This window comes from Taudactylus pleione, unplaced genomic scaffold (genome assembly GCF_031769625.1).
Source record: "Taudactylus pleione unplaced genomic scaffold, aTauple2 ptg000113l, whole genome shotgun sequence".
NCBI classification, from domain to species: domain Eukaryota; kingdom Metazoa; phylum Chordata; class Amphibia; order Anura; family Myobatrachidae; genus Taudactylus; species Taudactylus pleione.
Genome location: NW_028284515.1, coordinates 14,976,441 through 14,998,228, shown reverse-complemented (window position 1 = coordinate 14,998,228; position 21,788 = coordinate 14,976,441). Strand labels below are relative to the sequence as shown.

The 21,788-nt window shown below is 43.5% G+C and overlaps 1 protein-coding gene across 2 annotated transcripts in view; it reads right to left on the bottom strand.

The window, feature by feature from the left end:
* The window catches only part of TTBK2 (tau tubulin kinase 2), a 112,990-nt gene extending 93,627 nt beyond the window's left edge, over nt 1-19,363 (bottom strand). For both annotated transcript variants that reach the window (XM_088471338.1, XM_088471339.1), the window contains exons 1-2: nt 19,200-19,363; nt 4,933-5,086 (exon numbers count right to left, since the gene is read on the bottom strand). In XM_088471338.1, coding sequence (XP_088327464.1) covers nt 4,933-5,001 — 69 coding nt within the window. In that variant the 5' untranslated portion in view covers nt 5,002-5,086; nt 19,200-19,363. The remainder of the gene's footprint in view (nt 1-4,932; nt 5,087-19,199) is intronic.
* Between the last annotated feature and the right edge of the window lie 2,425 nt (nt 19,364-21,788).

Sequence of the window (21,788 nt, the reverse complement as noted above, 5' to 3'; positions counted from 1 at the left end):
CGGCACTATGGGAGTGACGTCATGACGTCACTCCCATAGTGCTCTGCGGGACCCGGAAGACGGAGCTCACTCCTGAGCTCCGTCCCCAGCGTCCGCTCCTCGGCACTATGGGAGTGACGTCATGACGTCACTCCCATAGTGCCCTGAGGGACTCGGAAGACGGAGTGAGCTCCATCCTCCGGCTGCCGCCGGGGGTTTCAATAGGAGCCGGGCGCCCACTGGTAACACACTCAGCGGGCGCCCGGCAGATGGAGGGTGCAGGGGGTGCGACCGCACCCCCTGCACCCTCCGTAGTTACGGGAGTTCGGCCACTGAGTGGCGTAACTACTGCCCCTGTCGCCCCCAAGCTACCCAGCGCCTCCAAGCCACCGCGGGGGCTGCGGGGGCAGTAGTTACACCACTGTGTAAACACATTATGCAGTTTGAGCATAGTGACCCTTTAACTCAAGAAAGTGTATGTTGGGTCACTGAAGACATGAGGGATGTACATAGGTTTCCTCATACAGTGCTGCAGCAGTGCCAAAAAGACCTTCTTTGCACATCCCGTCATCCCGCCAAGTGTCTTTTTGCCCATACATGCATCTTAGTCACAAACGGATGTCACAAATTGCTTCACAAGAATTCACTGATTAATTTGATATCTGACACTTGTATATCTGAGTGTGGCGGAGTCTGAATCTGTATATGAAGTGCTACGATACAGCGCCCGTGGCTTTTTTCCACGCCATGCTTCGTATGCAGATTCGGATGCAAACAGATATACAAGAGTCGCATATCAAATTAATCAGTGCAGTCTCATTAAGTGGTTTGTCACATCCAGTTGTAACTAACATGCATATTAAGAAAGTCGGCACAAGCCGATTCGCAGGGGACCCGGGGGCTGACTCGCTCCGCATGGCTCATTGAGGCCACATCTCTGGTAGCTAGATTATCACACGTAATCAACACTTGGTATAAAGGCTGCAGCCATTTCATAGTTCAATTGCACCAAACAACAGGCCCGATTCAGATGTGGACGCAAATGCCATTGCAGCTGCGATCTCTCATGGAATGCAATTGCGAAAATATGCGAATGACTTACTTGCTGTCCTGTGCTTAGAGGCGCCCACTGACAGCATCTCACATCTGTCGGTCGCACTCAAAACCAGAACCAGCGAACGCAGATGAGGCAGCCCTCAGCCTTCTGAGTTGGTCTAAGCTGTCGTAGACATAGCGTGCTCCAGACACGCCTTTGTTTTTCCATCCACCCCGCTACCTCCCCCAAACACTACCCATCACTCACTTTGTGTGAGCGTAATCACAAACCAATCGCTGTGCATGCACAGTGCTGCTTACATGGATGCTCAATGGCTAACGGTCGCTCAATCTGGGTAAGTATAGGCATTGCGTCCACAACTGAAATGAGGCCCAATGTGCCCCATCACACTTTAACACTGCATGAACAAGGGGCTTGATTCACTAAGGTTAGCTATTGCGTTCGCAGCTGCGAAATTGCACGAAACGCAGCTGCGAAAATATGCTAATGCTTGCCAAAGCATCGCCGGCACAAAGACGCCCACTGCTGCTTTCTCACCCCCGTCCAAGGTCGCTCTTCTGTGTAAACATCGGTACCATCGATTACAGATATTACAAGTCTCTGCACACGCGGTGGGCTCTAAAGCTGCGTAGGCAATCACAGTGGCTAATTTACGCACGCCCAAGCAACGGCGATCAAACGGATAGACACGCCTGCATTTTTATGACCGCTCCCCCGTCACCACCCCCAAACGCTCACAGCTTGTCACTCACTCTGCGATGGATTCCTCTGTGCGTACATAGTCACGGTGCAATCGCAGCGCACGCCCAGTGCAGCCAATGCGCATATGCTAACAATCGATTGATCTGTGTACGTAGTTGCATTTGCGATCGCTGCTGAATCAGGCCCTAGGTTTGTTTCTGCACAGTGCCTTAGAGAGACATACATGGTGTATCACAATAAAAAGGAACCCCTAGTGACTGAGTAACAGCTGCCACACACCACAGCAGCTGCATAATCTAAGCCGACCGTGGGAGGAGGAGAAATGGTAACGTACCCCAGTGTGAGAGGGAATTGAGCAACTGAATAAAGAATAGAAGATCTCAACATCATTCATTGTTTTACATTATATCAGTGTGACGTAGAATTTTGCTGCTTGTTATTTCATTTTCTTACTACACTTCTTTTGGCCTGAAAGTCATACTGTAAGAAGTTTCGCACCAGAATATACCGTTATAGAGCAGACTGGAGGAAGCGCGTAAGAAATCGTAGGCCGCACTTATGGACTGCCGCAGACCTCACACCATGGAGGACATCACGGTGAGAGCAAAAGGGATCTAACAAACGCCAACTTCAGCTGTTTACACCAAGAAGCATGGAAACCCATTTGGGCCACTAATAAACCCCGATAATGTTGGACATACAGTACTGTGCAAAAGTTATTCTTTTGCATTTATACAATAAAGTACTATACACTTTATTATATCTGTAATTCAAAACTAATATTAGGCCTATACACCCAAAAAATCTCATAAAAAAAAAATAAAAAAGCTAAACCCACCTATTCAAAATGTCACAATTTATTGGATTGTATAAAAGATCATCATAAACATGAATGTTGCTACCCCAATTACCGTACATACATTAATATACATTTCTACACAAAATATAAATCTTTAACCAAATATCAGACTCCTCAATTGAAACACATTTGTTACTTGTTATAAGGAACCTAACAAGCCCAAGGTTCATTCAGTTCTTAAAAAAAGAAGTACAGACAAATTAAATATTAGATAGATCTGAAAAACAGAAAAAAATATAAATATTTTAAGCAACTCAATTAATATTTAGCTGAAGGTCAATTTGGCAACACTGCATTGCCTAAACAGTAGTTATGGGAGGACTGCATACATTAAATATTCATGTCAAAAACCTGCTTTAGTAGGAGTAAGGAAAGACCCTAGCGGTGGGAAGATAGCAGCCCCCCTCTAGCAGAGGTGGACTTTCATTTAAAAGGCAACAGTGAGATTGCTGCAAACCTTTGGCTAGATCAAGTGGAACACCAGACACAAGTCAAGTCATATTCTACATTGTGTAACATTGTGTTGGCTTTCCAACCAAAATGCAGATCTCAGCTTTGGATGGAACTGGGTTTTAAGAACTGAATATTGCAATCCCAAAGGCAGAATGCTGGCTAGGGATTATTAATAGGCTTCTAAATACCAACGCCTATCATAATCCAGACGCCAAAATCTAGAACGACGCGGGACCAAAAGTGGTAAGCACGGTCGCATGTCCTCATAGTTGCGCGAGAAGGGGTGGGGTTTAGGTTACCCCGGTGGGATATAGGGTTAGGCACCCCCGGGGGAAGTTTAGTGTTAGGCACCCCCCTGGGAGGGTTAGGTTTAGGGTGCAGGGAGGTGGGGGTTAGGTACCCCTGATCCCTATTGCAATCAGGTTTTTGCTTAGAGTATACAATCAAATGTAATGTTTTTCAGTCCTGCATGACAAACATACATGAATACTCTATATGTTTACTCTGTATCTTCAGTAATGTAGGCTTTTAACGATATTTTTGCATCAGAGTTTTCTTTGCTTTAGCTCTCGCAAAAAAAAAAAATATATATATGTTTGCAGAAAAAGTGATATGTTTGGATTCCTCCATTGCTGAGTAATTTATGTACTGTACACAGCACAATGTGCCTGATTCAGCTTTGGGAATAGAGGGGCTAATTCAGCATTGCATGCAAGAGTGCAGGACCAGCTCAGTGTGAATGTGCAGAATGGGTCCTGCGTGATTGCACGCAGCCCCTTCTAGGCCTCTGTCTGTTTGACAGGCAGAGGCATTTAAGGGGTGGTGCAGGGTCGGCTGGCGTTCCCGGGAACAGGGGTGTGTCTGTCCCGTTTTTTCCTGGAGCGTGTCCTCCACGTTTTTTGGGAGTGTCAAGGCCAGGGGCTGCGTCCACAGAGGCAGTTTCCTGGCCTCGGAAGACAGCCAGCCAGCCTGTGTAAGCCGAGGATTACTCAGCTGCCTGGCAGCCCGGCACCATCCACCATTGCGACAGATGGTTATACCAGCCTGCGACCTCGGTCGCAATGCTGGGATCACAAATGCATATTTACAGTGTTCTACCAAAGTTAAATGGTTTCCAGTATTCATATTACTGCTATGTTTGTGTAATTTCAGACTGTATTAGTAGATCCACGTCTCATGTGTTTCAGTTTCTCTTCTCGCAAAAAAAAATAAAAAAAATGCAGATATACATTTTGGTGAGCTGGTTAAATTAAGATACAAAAATGGGGTAAATGATCAATAGGTTATAGGAAATAAAGGGTTTAATCAAAGCGTGATGGACACCCTATACAGGGTCATTGCTTTCCACTGTAGTGTTGTTACCACTAACATCTTGTCATACAGGCACCAACATTATGCCATTCATGAATTAAGCTGCTGCTTCTGTTTAGTGCAAAAAAAAAATAATTGAACCACAATAAGCAATTGCCAAATCATCTACTGTAGAGCAAGTTTGCAATCAACCCAACACTAGCTGCATGTCTGTGGTTTTAGTAAATGTTGTGTTCCCAAGTGCAATGTTAGTAAATTAGCCCGATTGTGTTTGTGAAAACTAACGTGGTGTAACGGTGCAGTTAATATTGAGGGCATTGCAATGTTAACACAAATACAAAGGGCACTACTGGTGTCATTTGTATTTAAAGGAACCCACGGCCGATTTATCAGAAGTGGTTCATGTTTTTTTGTTAAGATAAAGCTTTTATTGTCCAAACTATCGTTTAAATCACACTACTTTCCCTGCAGACTAGTCAAGATAAATACTGCATTGCAATATTGCTGCACGGAGAAACACGATGATAACAATATATAGAGTACAAGACAGTACAGTGAATGATTTACTTACCACTTTCCATCTTTCCTTAACCAGAACTCCCACACTGAGGATGTCCGGTTGCTCCACTCCCCCACTCATGGTACTTGGTTGTGGAGCTGCTAGGCACAACTCACGTCCCTGGAGATCATCCGTCTCCCACAGGTGGCTCCCATTTACCCAGAGGCTACAGAGAAAAATAACATTACCTTCATTAGCGATATATATTGTGCAGCTAAGTAATGATTACAGGAATTAGGACTGCAACTATGAGACCCTAAATAATTAACGTTTCAGTGAATACTTAAAATATGAAACCAACGCAACCTCCTAATTACATTTATGAACAGATCAGTGTGTTTGTAAACCCTGTTTGTTCTGGATTCTATTTCTAGACAAACATTTGTGTGGGCAGACTATTGGTTTAGGTTTTCACACTGGCGGCCATGTTTTAGAGTGCTTTGACCTCTGTTCACCTTAAACACCCACACACAATTAGCAGAGATTTTTGGGATGGCTTAGTCAGACTTCACTGAGCCTCATCTATGAATGCAAAATGGCACAATTGCTGCGTAAAGTCATCTGTGGTGAAGCTATGAGCACATAATTGTACAGGCACTTCTAGATTTCAGCCAAAGGGTAAGTGTTTGCTGAAACAGATGGTGGAATTGTGTAGAAGAAGAAGTTTGCACCAACAGATGGGTGAAGTTTAGCGGACTGAGGGCAGATACACTGGTGTGCCTTGTTTGTGGAGGGGTGCAAAACTAAGAAATCATTTTACGGAGCAAAATGATCAAAACTAGGTCAAAAGGCGGAGAAGGCACTGTCGTAAGGGCATATCTTGCAGACGGGTACACAGCACTCCTCATTCCACAATGAAGATTTGTCCCAGTTCTGAGCTGGCAGTGATTGGGTCTCATGCTATACTTTTACTAGGAAACATTTTGCACCTTCCAGTCACTCTGGAGGAGGAGCACAGTTTTAGATGCACTTTTCCTAATGTACAGGGTGGTCCATAAGTGTGGAAACACCCTTATAAAAAGGAAATGAGTAAGGAAATATTAATCTAGTGTCTACACATGATATGGGAGTGGGGAAAAACTTTTTAGGGTACGTCACCAGTATGGCGGCCATCTTGAAGTCGGCCATCTTGGACTCAACTATTTTTTTTAAATGTGACTTCACATCAGATGCAGAATTTCATAAGAAAAACAAACAATGGTGTTCTTCGTTTTAACATATCTTTATTAATTCTCGAGTTTTATCTGAGAAATTCTTTTGCAGGTAGTGACATTAATGACAATGGCACTAACACAAACAGAACGTATTGAGTTTGTCTTGATATCTGGAGAACGAAGCACACGTGCTATTGCAAAATATTTCAACCTATCACCCAAATAGCCAACCTATTACTCACAGTGCATTTGCCAAACTCTTTACTAAATTTAAAGAAACTGGATCAGTTGCAGATAAACCAAAAAGTGGATGACCAAAAACTGTTACAGATGAATCAACAACAATTGCTGTGCGGGCATCATTTTCAAAGAGTCCACAATGTAGCACTCGTCATCTGTCTGGTGAATGTGGGGTTAGTCATACGGCCACTTTGAAAATCTTGTCTGCACATAAATGACACCCCTATAAGATTCAGATGTTGCAACACCTGACTGTGGATGACCCAGACCGTGTGGTGGAGTTTGTACACTGGGTAACACAACAACTTCAACTGAACCCTCATTTTCCACACCAGGTATTGTTCAGCGATGAGGCAAATTTCTTTGTCAATGATGAGGTAAATAAACAGAACCACAGGTACTGATCAGAGACAAACCCTCACTGGATGGATGCCTGTAGGGTTGTAGCCTCGGCAAAACAGTTGGTATGGTGTGGTTTGTGGGTACCCGTATTGTGTGACCATTCTTCATTGATGGAACAGTAACAGCAGCACGTTACAAGAGGTTGTTAGATGAAGAGATTTTTCCCTCATTGTTATCAGAGGATGGGTCATGTTCTAATTTCTTCCAGCAAGATGGAGCCCCACCTCATTATGGACTCATTGTCAGGGAATATCTTGATGTGCAGTTTCCCAAAAGGTTGTTTGGCCATATAGGTCCAGTCCAGTGGCCGCCAACATCCCCAGATTTAACTCCGTTGAATTTCTTTCTGTGGAGTTCCTTAAAGGAACACGTTTATGCTGTGAAGATACAACATTGGTATCATCTGCAACAACATATTATTGATGCTTGTGCTCAGATTCAGCCAGACATGTTGGTCATGGTTCATCAGGAATGGGAAAAGAGAATAGCCTTGACACTGCAACATGGTGGACAGCACTTGAAATATATCCTATAACAGTTATGTTAAAACTCAAGAATGAATAAAGATATGCAAAAATGAAGAACACCGTTGTTTTTCTTATGGAATTCTGCATCTCTTTGATAGGTCACATGACTACTTTCTCTTTTAAAAAAAATTAGAGTGGCATCCAAGATAGCCGACTTTAAGATGGCCGCCATACTGGTGACATACCCTAAAAAGTTTCCCCCACTCCCATATCACATGTGAAGACAATTGATTAATATCTCCTTACTCATTTCCTTTTTATAAGGGGGTTTCCACACTTATGGTCTACACTGTATTTAATGCTTTCTAGAACACAATCGTGCCCCATGTAAAAGAAGACAGTCCCAATATAGCCTCACTCTCATGACTAATCTAAGCCATGAATAAGGCAAAGTCAAGACATATTTTAGGAGGAATATGTAAAATCTTAATTTAAAACCTTTACACCTCCCTTTTTCCAGTTTTTTTTCCACCTCTCCGCAAACTAGAAGCATGAAGGCATCTCCGAGAGTGTAAACCAGGCTAGTACCGTACAGTGCATAGATAGGCCCATGTTGGTGTTCTGATGCACTTTGTAAAGGAGGTCCAGTGTCCCTGGTAAAGAGTCTAAAGGAATATGCTTTTAATGCACTAACTATTTAGGAGATATATATATAAATCTTAGAGTAGCAATCACTTTTTGAAGTCTGCAACAGCTGGGGTGCTCTTCAGGCTTTGTCCATAAGACCCAGTCCGCAATAGCTAGATTTAAAGAAGCGCACTCACCAGACTAGTTTAAAAATAGTAAGAAAAATTTCCAACACTTTATTCTTTCATAGGAATACCCAAAGTAGCCGTAGGTCGACGTTTGAACATGGTGCTGACTTTATGCTGAAGTGGTGGTCTTGAGATAGGTCCTTGCAGGGACCGAAACGTCGATCTACGGCTACTTTGGGTATTCCTAAGAAAGAATAAAGTGTTGGAAATTTGTCTTACTATTTCTAAACTAGTCTGGTGAGTGCGCTTCTTTAAATCTAGCTATATATATATATATATATATATATATATATATATATATATACATACACACACATACACATACATACATATACAGAGAGATAGCCTAATTTGGCATTATTATTGATAAAGCTACGTGCAAATTTGGGAATGACTGATGAACCTTTATACAGCAGCACATGTGGGGGTATATTTACTAAAGTGTGGGTTTTTAAAATCAGAGATTCTACTTGACATTTCTAGAAAATAGCTAGAATCTGACTGGATGCTATGGGCAACATCTCCACTTCTAAAAACACTCACTTTAGTAAATATACCCCGTGGACTCCAATAGTGAAAAACATAACATAAAACTAGTAATAATGGAAAATACTACAGCTCATCAAAATATTCCTGAAAAGCATGACTTATGGGTGCGGTATGACATGCCGACATTCAGGATGCTGACAATCAGAATGTCGACAAGTAAATCCAACACTTTATTCTTTCATAGGAATACCCAAAGTAGCCATAGGTCAACAAGTTATTCACCATGTCAACATTATGAATAACAGTAAAAGTGTCGACAGACCTATTTTAGTCTGACCCTAACTGCAGCCTAACTATAATTTCATGTGTCAACAATTTATAATGCCCACATTTTGTATATGTCAACATTTTGACGGAAAAGGTCAACACTAAAGTGCCCACATTTTGAATGACGACATTCTGACCACATCCCTTACTATCATAGCTTGATACCTCATGAAGGATCACCTGGCAATTGGATATGTCAGCAATTCAGATATTACAATTCCCTATGATGTCACAATTATGCAATATATAAAAGGTGGCATTTCTTCGTGAACATTTGCTAAACTCTAACAAAATTAGATTTTCTCCTGCTCATAAAAGTAGAAGAAGGACAACTGCCGGTCACAGTGCAGCTCAGCCCAGCTCCAGCATAGTGATTTGTGTACTGTGGCCATGGGACTGCAGTATAGCAGTCAGTGTATAGGAGACTTCTAAGGTATGTGTGTTGCTAAAACAGTGCTTTTCACAAAAACACAGGTGATTCATCTGTTAACTCCAGAGTACTCTGGTCTGTTGAAGTTAGCATGTACTTCTCTAAGGAGGTCATGGCAAAGACAACTGGTACGCTGGTCCACGAAGCACTCATGGCGTAAATAAAAGACATTAATAACCTCTTCAATCCTTCTTAGATCCACTCCTCTACTGTCTGCACAACATCACACTGCTTCAACAACTCTGTGCATCATAGTACTCAGCAGTGACATGCTACTACTCATACACACACACACACACAGAGTGACCGAAGGCCAAGTAACTCAAAGCCTCTATAGGGTCACACTCCTCATTTATGGCACTCTGACCAGGTTTTATTCAATATTTGACCTATACATTTGTGTAATTGGAATCTTCAACATACAATATGCTCATTATATGGCTTTTGCTATTTCCTATGAAGACATCACCAAGTCTGCTTACTTGTACACACGATTAACATGCATCTCCAATTGTTAGGGGTCTGCGTCTGCACAGGAGCCTTTCTGCGCATGTGCAGAACGCCGGGTCCTGCGATCTCGCTTACAGATCCCCCCCCCCCCTTTTCAGGGAGGGACAAGCCCAGGGTCTGCATGGGCAGACGCAGATTCCCGGCCTCTTACGTGACCAACATCAGGTCAGGCTGCGGGAAGCTTCAGAATCCGACTGCTGTCCGGATTCTTGCGCTGAAGTTCTGACACCAGCATCCCCCGTCTGAGATCACAACTGCGACTCTGTACGAACACTAATCGGGAGGCATGCCTGCTGTGACTTAAGACACATGCACTGTAAAAATAAAATGGCACAATATAGACATCAAAATTGTAGTGTTCCCACTAAAATCGTCCACTGCCCGATTTTAACAGAGTAAAATGCACCCTGCCCTTTTAACGGCGTCCCGCTAAAACAGCATGCTCTCGGCCTTCCCCACCCGCGGGCCACCGTGTCCCGCAGGCAGGAAAAGTTGACCAGGATGAATAGACGCAAGAGCACGGCATTTATGCACCATGAGTGGAGAGCTTGAGGGAAGTTCAGCACCTCCGTAAGTGCAGGGCACTCCCCCAAGAGAGACAAATTAGAGGCGTCCCTCCCCGTCCTGCCATTCCCGCAGCCTAGTGGAAAACCAACATAGCATGCGGATCAGGCCCTTAGCGCGATGTTAGGGGGTACCACTCAGTTATTAAGCACAATTGTTAGCCAGGTTCTCAAAAAAACATTGTGCTAGATTGATGATCTGGCGATGCACAAAAGGATATAACTTGCATTATTTAAAAACACGTTTATAGGGGACATTCAGGTATGTGATACAATGAAGGGACATAGAAAAAACTGCTAGGCTGTAAACAAGCAGAAACAAATGTGCCACTACCGAGGCTGAGGAAATGTCCTAAGTGCCTCCAGCAAATCTAAGCCTGGTATGACACAGTCACAAATTACTTCACAGACTCTAACAAGGCGAAATTGGGAAATGTATTGGGTAATTGACCTCAGCACTACGCATGCTACCTCAGAATATAAAAGAAAGATCCTAAACCATGTTAGTGTCTCGGTGCGCACACAAACAGCCATATAGAATAATGGGCCAACAAATATTAGTCAAAAAATATAATTGCATAAGTACTGGTTAACTACATACAGTATAGGCTTAGGGTCGGATTCAGAGGTGCGCGCAATTGCCCGACGTTTTAGGTCTGTGCATGCATCATACCGCCAGGAGACGAAGAATGAAATCACAGATAAACAACTGTCAAATATTGTGTACTAGTCGCATCACATTGTGAGTTAAACGGATTACCGAGGAAAACTACGCTCAGCGCAAGCAGAGTCGCACAAGACCTGGAGGCGGCTCACTCATGCCAGGTGTCTCGCCCCGCATGGCGTATTGTGGGTAGGTGTACGAGGACACACCTGTATGTTATATCAAGTCATGGACATCGATTTGCATTTTTTAATTGATCAGCGCTGGGCCTATTTGTGGGAGGCGACTTTAAGCTTGTAGCTCTGTCAGCCCTAATGTTAAACTTGCCCTGGTTGATTGTGCCGCTTCCTGATAACTTTACCTTTCCCAGAGACCCTTAAAAAGTGGGAGGCACATATAGAAACCGTTGTAATTCCTACACCGTTCACATGATTTGGATGTAATTACCCTCAAATTAAATCTGAAAGTCTGCAGTTAAAGCACATCTTGTTTGTTTCATTTCAAAGCCATTGTGGTGGTGAATAGAGGCCAAAATATGTAAATTCTGTCAATGTCCCAATATTTATGCACCTGACTGTATCTGTGCATGTGACCACAATAAGCCGTACACTCCATAGAGCTCGGATTAATGGATGAGTGGCCAGAAAAAAGCCATTACTTAGTGACAAAAATAAGACGACACGATTTGAGTTTGCCAAAAGGCATATGGGCGACTCCCCAAAATGTATGGAGGAAGGTGCTCTGGTCAGATGAGCCTAAAATTTAACTTTTCAGCCACCAAGGAAAACACTATGTCTGGCGCAAACCCAACACATCCCATCACCCCAGGAACACCATGCCCACAATGAAACATGGTGGTGGCAGCATCATGCTGTGGGGATGTTTTTCAGCAGCAGGGACTGGGAAACTGATTTGAGTCGAGGGAAAGATGGATAGTGATAAATACAGGGATATTCTTGAGCAAAACCTGTTTCAGTCTGCCTGTGATTTGAGACTGGGACGGAGGTTCACCTTCCAGCAGGACAATGACCTGAAGCATACTGCTAAAGCAACACTCTAGTGGTTTAAGGGGAAACATTTAAATGTGTTGGAATGGCCTAGTCAAAGCCCAGATCTCAATCCAGTTGAGAATCTGTGGTCAGACTTGAAGATTGTTGTTCACAAGCGGAAACCATCCAACATGAAGGAGCTGGAGCAGTTTTGCCTTGAGGAATGGGCAAAAATCCCAGGGGTAAGATGTGGCAAGCTCATAGAGACTTATCCAAAGCGAGCTGTAATTGCCGCAAAAGGTGGCTCGACAAAGTATTGACTTTAGGGCGGTGAATAGTTATGCACGCTGAAGTTTTCTGTTATGTTGTCCTAAATGTTGTTTGATTCGCAATATAACACAATAAACACAACTTCACAGTTGTAGGCATGCTCTGTGAATGAAATGATGCACACCTTCAAACAATCCATTTTAATTGCAAGTTGTGAGGCAACAAAACATGAAAAATGCAAAGGGAGGTGAATACTTTTGCAAGGCACTGAAAGCACAATAAGGCTGTTGCTGACCGCAGAGTAAGAATTTTTCAGGAATGAGTTTAAAATTTTATCTAGGTACCATATAAGAGTAGTAGTGCTAAGACTGTGTTAGCGTTGTAGAAGACAAGGCAGGGAGTACACTCTGGTTAACGGGTTTCATTCTCCTTGCCAGGAACTTTTTTAAGAGTATATTCCCGGCCTTGTCTCCTACACCGCTAACACCATTGCATGTTTCCACAGTGGATCGCATTACTCACAAATTTGTAGTCAGCGCCCCATTTGAGGATGGACTTCCGAGTGGTGCGCACTGCCATTAAGCTGCATCAGTCACGGACACTCAAGTCCCAGGACCCATTACACATCCCAGCTAAAGGGCAGATTATTATTTGGAGGACTTCACCCTTAACACATTGGTATCACTATGGGCCACATTGTTGGGACTATTAACATAAGGCTGTCATAGCACTACTACTCTCATACAGTACCTAGATAAAATCCTCATGTGCAAGAACACTAATACTTACCCGACTGATTGCCAATGAAAAAGGTGTCTTTGCTTTGATATAGTTAAGTATCTAATTTAACTGGTATATCATAATGTGCTATAATAGTGGTTCCCAAACTCGGTCCCCAGGACCCCAAACAGTTAACGCTTATCAGGCCACCTAGCAGGTGCACAGGTGTATTCATACTCACTGACACATTTTGAAAGCTCTACATGTGGAGCTAAGTATTTCATTGTGGGGAGACCTGGAAAACATGAACTGTTTGGGGTCCGCGTTTATGAACCTACGTGCTAGAAATATAATAAGGGTTTGAATTCATTTTTCAAAAACTTCACTCCGTCAGATACTAAAGGTGGGTACACACCTGGCCGACAGGTCGGCCAACCTACCTAACGATTGGTAAGTGCACACACACACTTACCAATCGTTCTGCCAATGTGGGCAACTGGACGGGCATTTAAATTGGCCCAGCCAGTTGAGACATGTCAGTCACTGGCGGGTCCCTGGACCAAGTGTATGGGTGGTTGGCAGGCAGCCAGATATATTGGCACTGGCTGTGCTGCAGGGCAGATGCGATATGTCTGAACTACATTGTTCACAGGCATATCGTCTGTACACACCCGTTGATGCACTACTAGTCTTCATTCTAGCACCCTGCACCTGTCACAACCTGTGTACTTCCTTTTTCCTGCCTGGGGTGTTGCTCTCTGCTCTGGTGCTTTAAGCACACATTGGTCTGTATATCAGAAGTTTGTTGCATCAGCTGAGTGTGCTAGAAGCACCAGAGCAGAGATCGACACACCAGGCAGGAAAGAGGAACTGCACGGGTTGTGACAGGTGCAGGGTGCTAGAATGACCGCTACACTACAGATAGATCACATGTTCAATGGAACGGGCAATATATCTTTCATTGTGTAATCAGCATAAGACACATCAGACAATGGAGCTGATTCAGGGCCGCTCGCACGCGCTGTGCGCTCGCAAGTGGCCTGATGTTTGCGCACTGCACATGCGCCTTTCACTATATACCACTCACTCCATGGCTTCCCACATCTTCACAATGATCATTCATACCACCTCAAGATAAGTAGCATTTCACTGTTGGTACAGTGGACACAAGGGGTTACATAATAGGTTCCGAGGTAATAGAACCAATGTAATTTCGGTGAGTGCGCCATTAAATTTAAAGCGTCAATCAGTTATAAGGCTGGTTTTGCCTTATAACTGATTGCCTTTACTTTACTGTCAATGTAGCGGCGAGCTCATTAACATCACATTGGTTCCATATTCTCTGAACCTATTGCATAACCCCCAAAGAGTCTGGTCACAAACTCCATCTGTGTCTGCTAAGGCTCCTGCTATTATCACCAGCTCCAGTCTTGTAATTCTTCCTGGAGCAAGTTGATCTTTTTGTCAAGGGCCTTAATGATAGCACTTTTCAATACTAAAAAAGACCAGAACTTCACTCAATCCAAACACTAACAGCAACTTGTGGAGGGCAGTGACCTAGCCAGGACTCCAGATACAGTCTTAATAAACCAAAGAGCAGGAACATGAATCTAGCAATACAGGAAGAGGAGTGCGGTGGATGAAGCAAAGGAAAGTAAGGGCTTACCTATATAATAAACATGACTGCTGATAAAAAAAAAAAAAAGGTAATCTCATAGGTGCTCGTGTGTGGTGCACATCAGGACACCTGGGGGGGGGGCAACAAGGGGCAGGACAGCTAGAGAGACTGAGGGTCGACAAGTGCAAGAGAGACTGAGGTGACAGGAGAAACGGGGAATAAATTCCTGGGACAATCGCTGTTATACAATATAAACAGTATTTACACCTGCAGAAGGTAGCACAAAGTGAGACACCATTCTACACTACTTCCTCTTAGTAGCTTCCTTCATACTGGGCTAAAGGGCATAAGTCCACCCAATGTAAGAAAGTGGCAAAGCTATTTCCTGCTTCTGATGTAGGTGACCTCTTCCCTGGCGGAATCCCATCCTGCCACACCTCACCACCCATTTCAAAAAAGGACATCTTGAGTGAGTAGAAGATATAGACTGAACCCCTTCAGGTGATAAGACACTGGTCAAAGCACACCTTATAAATATGAAGGGCCCTGAGTAGCATAACACACCTGGCTGATCACAGCTAAATAAAAATAAAAATAAAACATGACATATTACAGATTATTAAAATTACCTTTTATTGACGAGTAACCATATCGAAGTGTCAATGCTTTGCCTCCTGCTCAGAATGCATGAACATGTGCTTGACCTTGAATCTCATTATGTGATGTTTCCTCACAATGGTAATGTGCACCCTTTTAGTGATATCACAGGCCATTAGGGTCCCATTAGGGAATCCAGTGAAATATATCATGTTGCCTAACAATGACAAAGACTGCATGGATAACCCGTGGCCAGTCTGTGGCTTCGTGATCTTTAAGGAGTACACCAAAGACAATAGATTTCCCTGGTCAGGATAGGCTGTATAGAATCCCTGTAAGGGCCAATATACTAGGCTATAATATAACACAGCGTCACTGCCTCAGGTCATAACCTGCTTGTGGGTAGGTAGCACTAATATATATATATATATATATATATATATATATAATATCTTATATCCTTCCCTGGCCTTAACAATCTCCTGATATACTGCCAATGGTTTTACTGCAGCTGGTAATGTATTACTTTGTAAATTGTAGATTGAAATTTCCACATTATGATACATTTCGGTTTTAATAATAAAGAGAGATAAGATTGCAGCTAGGTAGAGAAACAATTATGTATTAAGGAGACAAGAGACTGACGAGAACAATAAAATACAATAAATAGCACAAGTATATGTTAATAAAGATAGGATATATATTTTATATAACATTTAGGCAGTCCATAAGCAGTACAAATTATTTTAAGAACATGCTGTTACAATACTACGGATTTAGATGGAGGGTGGATATATCTCTTTTTTTTTTAACAAGTTTTTATTGACAGATTGATAAAATATCTCTTAAACTTGTTAGATGACACAGTCCCTGGCTGTAAGAACCACGGCGTGCAAAGTCTGCAGAAATCTGACTCACATCTAACATTCTCAACCTGACAGCATCCATTAGGTTTGTTGTGGAACAAACACATATGACTGCTGCTGTGACTGTTCAAAAGAAATGATATGTACCATATAAATTTAATAGGTATTTTCAACTTTCCTGCATTCCTTGATTATTGTTATTTTTGTATTTTTTTTTTTAAATAATACCCCATTTCCACTGCCTCAATAACCTGGGTTATTGCAGGGTCTACCCGGGCGCAGCTTAGTGGAAGGGTCCCTTAAAATTAACCCAGATCCAGTGACCCGGGAATTCGACATTGGATGTGACCAGGGTCACAGTCCGATGTAATTCACATGACCCAGGCCATGCATTCAACCAGTGGATTGGCTGGATTCAGTAGCGCTTGAAGAGGACATCATCTCCAATCGTCCACTGTAACGTCAGAAGACCTGGGTCCGGTGTGAATGGCTGGACCCGTGTCCAGCAACCCGGCTCTGACCCGTGCTCAGTGTCCCGTGTTGGAGCCCGGTTTTTGGTGGAAAAAGGGGTATAACTGAAATATATACTTTGTACAACAAGAATATTGATACATTTTACACTGTCATTTTGCCCTGCATTATTATTGTGGAATACATCTTTAGCACGGCCCACAAATAGAGTGGTATGATGTTTAGAGCTGTATATCCTTGTTGCTCTTTAAAGTATAGCTCCACCCCAGTAAAAGTGCTACAGGAATAGGCTACACTGCAAAGCATTAAGACATCAAGCAATTTTTCAGCAACTGCGCTCACTGTAAAAGAGCATTTAAAGCTATAAATAGTATTTTTGTTTCTCCCTTGTAAAAACAGGACGGTCAGCAAAATGATGGTGAAATGTTAGGTGACAGACTGAGTGAATCAAAGAACAAGATCTAGAGCTGGCTTCAAAATAAAAATAATAAAAAAAAAAAAATTAGATTTTTAATAAAAAATTGCAGAAAATAGATCTTGGAAAAACTTCATATTTTAGCCTACCTGGTGACTTACTAAAACGTAGCAAATCTGCAACATCCACACTAAAAAGTGATACAGAGAGGGTATATGTAGTCTGTCAGTGGATGCTGTAGTAGTGTAGTAAGAGCAGCTTGTCATCTCTACCACACAGCAACAAGATTAGCTACTCAATAATACTCATCATTGCTCCCTACCGCAGAGCTCTCGCCTCACTATCATTCACACATTGCCCAGATTTTAAATATCGCTCTTTTAATGCAAAGTTTCTGGCACACAGAGAGCTTACGGGGTTATTTACACGCTGCAACAAGCAGGGGATTGCTATGCAAAGTCTGCAGCACTGAAAACATTGGAAAGCTTCAGAAACCTACAAGAGGCCTGCAGGATCTGCCTTCATTACAATGTTTTTGTATACACACATAATGCACCAACACTACATTTGTATATGTCTGACTTCTGCAGCAGCACAAGGAAAACATACTGAACAGATGCAAAGTTTCACACCACCAATGAATATTGAAAAGGCATGGTATAGATATCATCTGTATACAAACTGACATATGACGTATAACGTAGGAGTTCCATGATTCCTAAATACAGGGCACTCTTGGATGTCTTTGGCCAGCCACAATGAAGAGTAAACCAGACTTCGTGGCCTATTTATCAACGAGTTTTATCATACGCAACGAGTGATAAAGCTCGTTATGTATGATAAATGGTGCTCCAGCCAATCAGATCCCAACTGTCATTTGTTTAAAAAATGACAGTTGGGAGCCGATTGGCTGGAGCACCATTTATCATACACAACGAGTTTTATCACTCGTTGCGTATGATAAAACTCGTTGATAAATAGGCCTCTTTATATGCACACACTTATCTAAGAGGCCTCCAGCAAAACGCTAACTGCCACCAACGACGTTAATAGCTTAGAGTAGAGGTTCCCAAACTATGTCCTCAAGGCTACCCAACAGCTCAGGTATTTAGAGACATTCATGGTTGAGCACATGTGACTTCATTAGTGCCATGGATATCTCTAAAACCGGAACTGTAGGGGTGTCTTGAGGACCGCGTTTGCGAACCTCTGGCTTAGAAGAAGCTTTCTCCAAGATTCCTGGGATCGGCTCCGTAAGGTGCCAAATCATTAGGCGACCTGAAAAACCGAACGACTACCGTTCAGTCCTCCAGGTTGCTGGGTGCGGTGTCCGCACTGATCGTCTATCAGTGCGGGATCCTGACCTACTATCTCAGAACATGGGGAACCTGACGATCATCGTCAGGTTGACCAGCATGTTCCGTAGATAGTAGGGGTTGGCAAGGACCCAGTGTGCACGCGCATTGCTGGTCCTTGCCGGCTATCCATTACACAACTTTGTGAACAAAGCGACCAAAACCTCCTGGTTTTGGTCGGATCATTCCAAAAGTCGTGTAATGGATAGGCCCCTTTACACTGACCAAACCACACAATATTCACCATATAGGAGCAAAGTGGCCAATTGCCACTGTAACAACCTGAATAATACACTGTGAAAGGCACTCAGCATGGCTCATTTGACAATATAGTTTGGGTACAATAGCAGTGTAGATGCTGCACACAGATAACACACACTTTCTGAAAAAGACAATAGTGTGATCAAACTTGCCAAATAAATAAAGAATTGCAGAATTTCTAGGGAAAACTGCTTTACCAATAGGGGATTCTCAATTCTCCACAGGGGTCTCCTGGTCATGCAATGCTCAGTAATGACAGGGGAGGAGGGGAAGCCTCCAGTACAATAAAGAAATAGCAGATTGCTGGGCCCCTCCCTACTATGTGTGTGTATACATATTATACAGAGCACATTTCTCTCCCTGTGCAGGCTATTATACACACAGCTCCCTTCATAGTGTTCATCATCTACATTGCTCAGCCTATACAGACAGATCACACACATGCCCCTGACATATTATATATAAATGTCTCCACAGAAACCTATGTGCATGGCTCATACACACATATATGTATATACACAGCCATAAGAATGAATCACAATGGAAATGCATGCACAGTGACAGAGGCAATATGTGCCATTGTAGAAGACATGATTTATGGCTGGAGATGGATGTTGAGCTGCAATGTACACTGTCACATACACACACACACTGACCTCAGTGGTACCCGGAGCCCAGAGCTGCTGACATCCCATATAACCCCGTACTCAGCTGGGGTAAGCTTATCACGCAAACGGGGCGCTCAGGTCACCTCTATCCATCCGTAGCTGTGAGCTGGTGGCCATCCATACCGGTGCCAGGCTACTAACCCGTAACACGCCGCCGGTCCCGCGCCTGCGCCGCCCCTTTCCCCGGGTCACCGGCTGCTCCCCCCTCTCTCCATCACTGCACCACCAGCGACGTCACAGACTACCTTTAACCAACACAAGCCACAACCTAGCCTGCTAGGAACTGCCACGCCCCCAAGGCGAATGATCCCTCCCCCGCAAGACGGTTGGGTTGCTGGAATTGGCTAGGCTGCAAGTCATAGCAGAATGAGGGAGAAGAGCTCATGTCAATCACAAATAGAAGGGGCGTAACACAGACACGCCCTCGCCAGGCCCCTCCCCGGCACTCCTAGCGGATGCCTAACGTTACATGGAGATAGCGGTTACCTGGGAGAAGCGTCACAATCCGACTGCGCATGTGCGAGGGCCAGGGTCAGACGGGAAATGTAGTCCACTATTTTCTTTTGTATAAAATACCACATTAAAACCTGGTGTCACACACGCCAACACACTGTGGGGTATTTTTACTAAAGTGCGGATTTTTAGAATCGGATATGTTGCCCATAGCAACCAGATTCTAGCTATTATCTAGAAGATGCTAGATAAATGTTACATAGAATCTGATTGGTTACTATGGGCAACATCTCTTCTAAAAGCTTGCACTCTTGTAAATATACCCCACACACGCTTAATAAATAGGCAACTAAGAGTAGATTAGTTATAAATATACATAAATAGGGTTTGGATTAAATTCGGAGTGATGTGCGGGCGATGCCTGTAATGTACCATTATAACAGCGTTGGAACGTTCATGGCCCCAATCAGTGACAAACGCAGGATTTCTAGAGGGGGGTTTCCAAATGCTTGATTTTAAAGCGAGTGTGGCCAGTCCATGAAGAGGGCAGAATTAGTACTCAACCAGTTTTAATATGCGTCATACAAAGTGTATTGTGTATCATAATTCCAGCATATACAGGACCAGTGATCACAGTAAGCCATTAGATGCGGCAGTAGGGCCACCCTGCCTGAGCTGAATGTTTTTATTTTAGATGTGGGCTCCATTCCAGACTATTGGAGCAAGTCCGGGAGCCTGGAGGAGCAGCAGAAGAACCTAGCACTGCCCTGGACATATATGTACATATTGGGCTCTATAGCAGGGCAGCTCTAATAGCGCATGTTTTCCAGATCTCCTAGTTGGTGCACAGGTAATTTATTACTGTCTGATACATGTTAAAAGATCCACAGGTGGAGCTAATTATTTAATTTGTGATACTGAGAACATGCAACACTAGCAAAATTCTATTATATTACTATTTCTACTGTGGTCATGTGTGTGCTGGGGAGGGGGGTTTCCAGGCAGACAGAACCCCCCCTGCGTTTGCCTATGCCAATGTCCCTCCTAAATTGCACATTTCAGTTCGTAGCCCTAAAGGGGCGCATATTAAAATGCACGATTTACAGGCTACCGTATGGATGCGCACTGCATCATCAGCATCTCCGATCATTGAATTGAGCCCTCAGTGTGTTTTCAGATCACTGCATACTACCAGTTACTACATCGCTTCCAAAACTACCAGAGTCCACACTTGAAACAATCACAATGCATACCTCCTAACATTGGTAATTAAGTATTCAGGACTTATGGGCGCCGGAGGCCCTGTGACACGACCCTATTTACATCACTCAGGGGGCGAGCCCGGCACTCACAAAGATGCTGGGCTGCCCCCAGGCTCTCCCCTCGCAGCTTCTATTCACCCACTGCTCTGCATAGAGTGCTCTCTCCCAACTTCCCCCCACCGTGGGACACAGTCGTGCAGCCCGTGGGCGGGACAGTCCCTGAATAGCAGGACTCAGTTGGGAGGTATGACAATGAGCCGTATTCAATTTGAGTGGACCGGTGATACTTTTACGACTCCCGGACTTTTCGCCTACATCGCGTGTTTGTAGGCGGAAAAGTATCGCGTGCGTGCCCGCATATCCCCGTATTCAATTTGAAAGTATGTGAAAACGGGAGCCGGCGAAACTTGAACAGGTGGAAAGTACTGTCAGATTTGGGGAAATTAGCCTGACACCCCCCAAATGATGCTCTGACATGGGGGTTAGCTATGGTTACCCCCGATTTGGCTTGCTGAAGGTATTTGGTGTTCTTAAACGGGCTCAATAGCTGCTAAATAGCGTTTTGTATAAGTGGTGCAGAATAGTATTCAGGATGATTTTTTGCTGAAAATAACTTTTCCCTGCAAATTTGGGTTACTTGAAAATGGGGGGCAGCATATTTTAAAGTTGCTAAAGTGAAGTTGAAAAAATCGTGAAAAATCCACCTGCCGCAAGCCCGTGCAGTGAAAACACACTTGGGGCATACTTGGGAACCCCCCAGAGTCAAGTTCGCTAGTTTTTATCTTTGTCCCCCGACATTTTTTTTTCACCCCCAAATTCAAAGTGATTTTTTTTGGGGTATCCTTAAGTTTAAAAAAAAAAA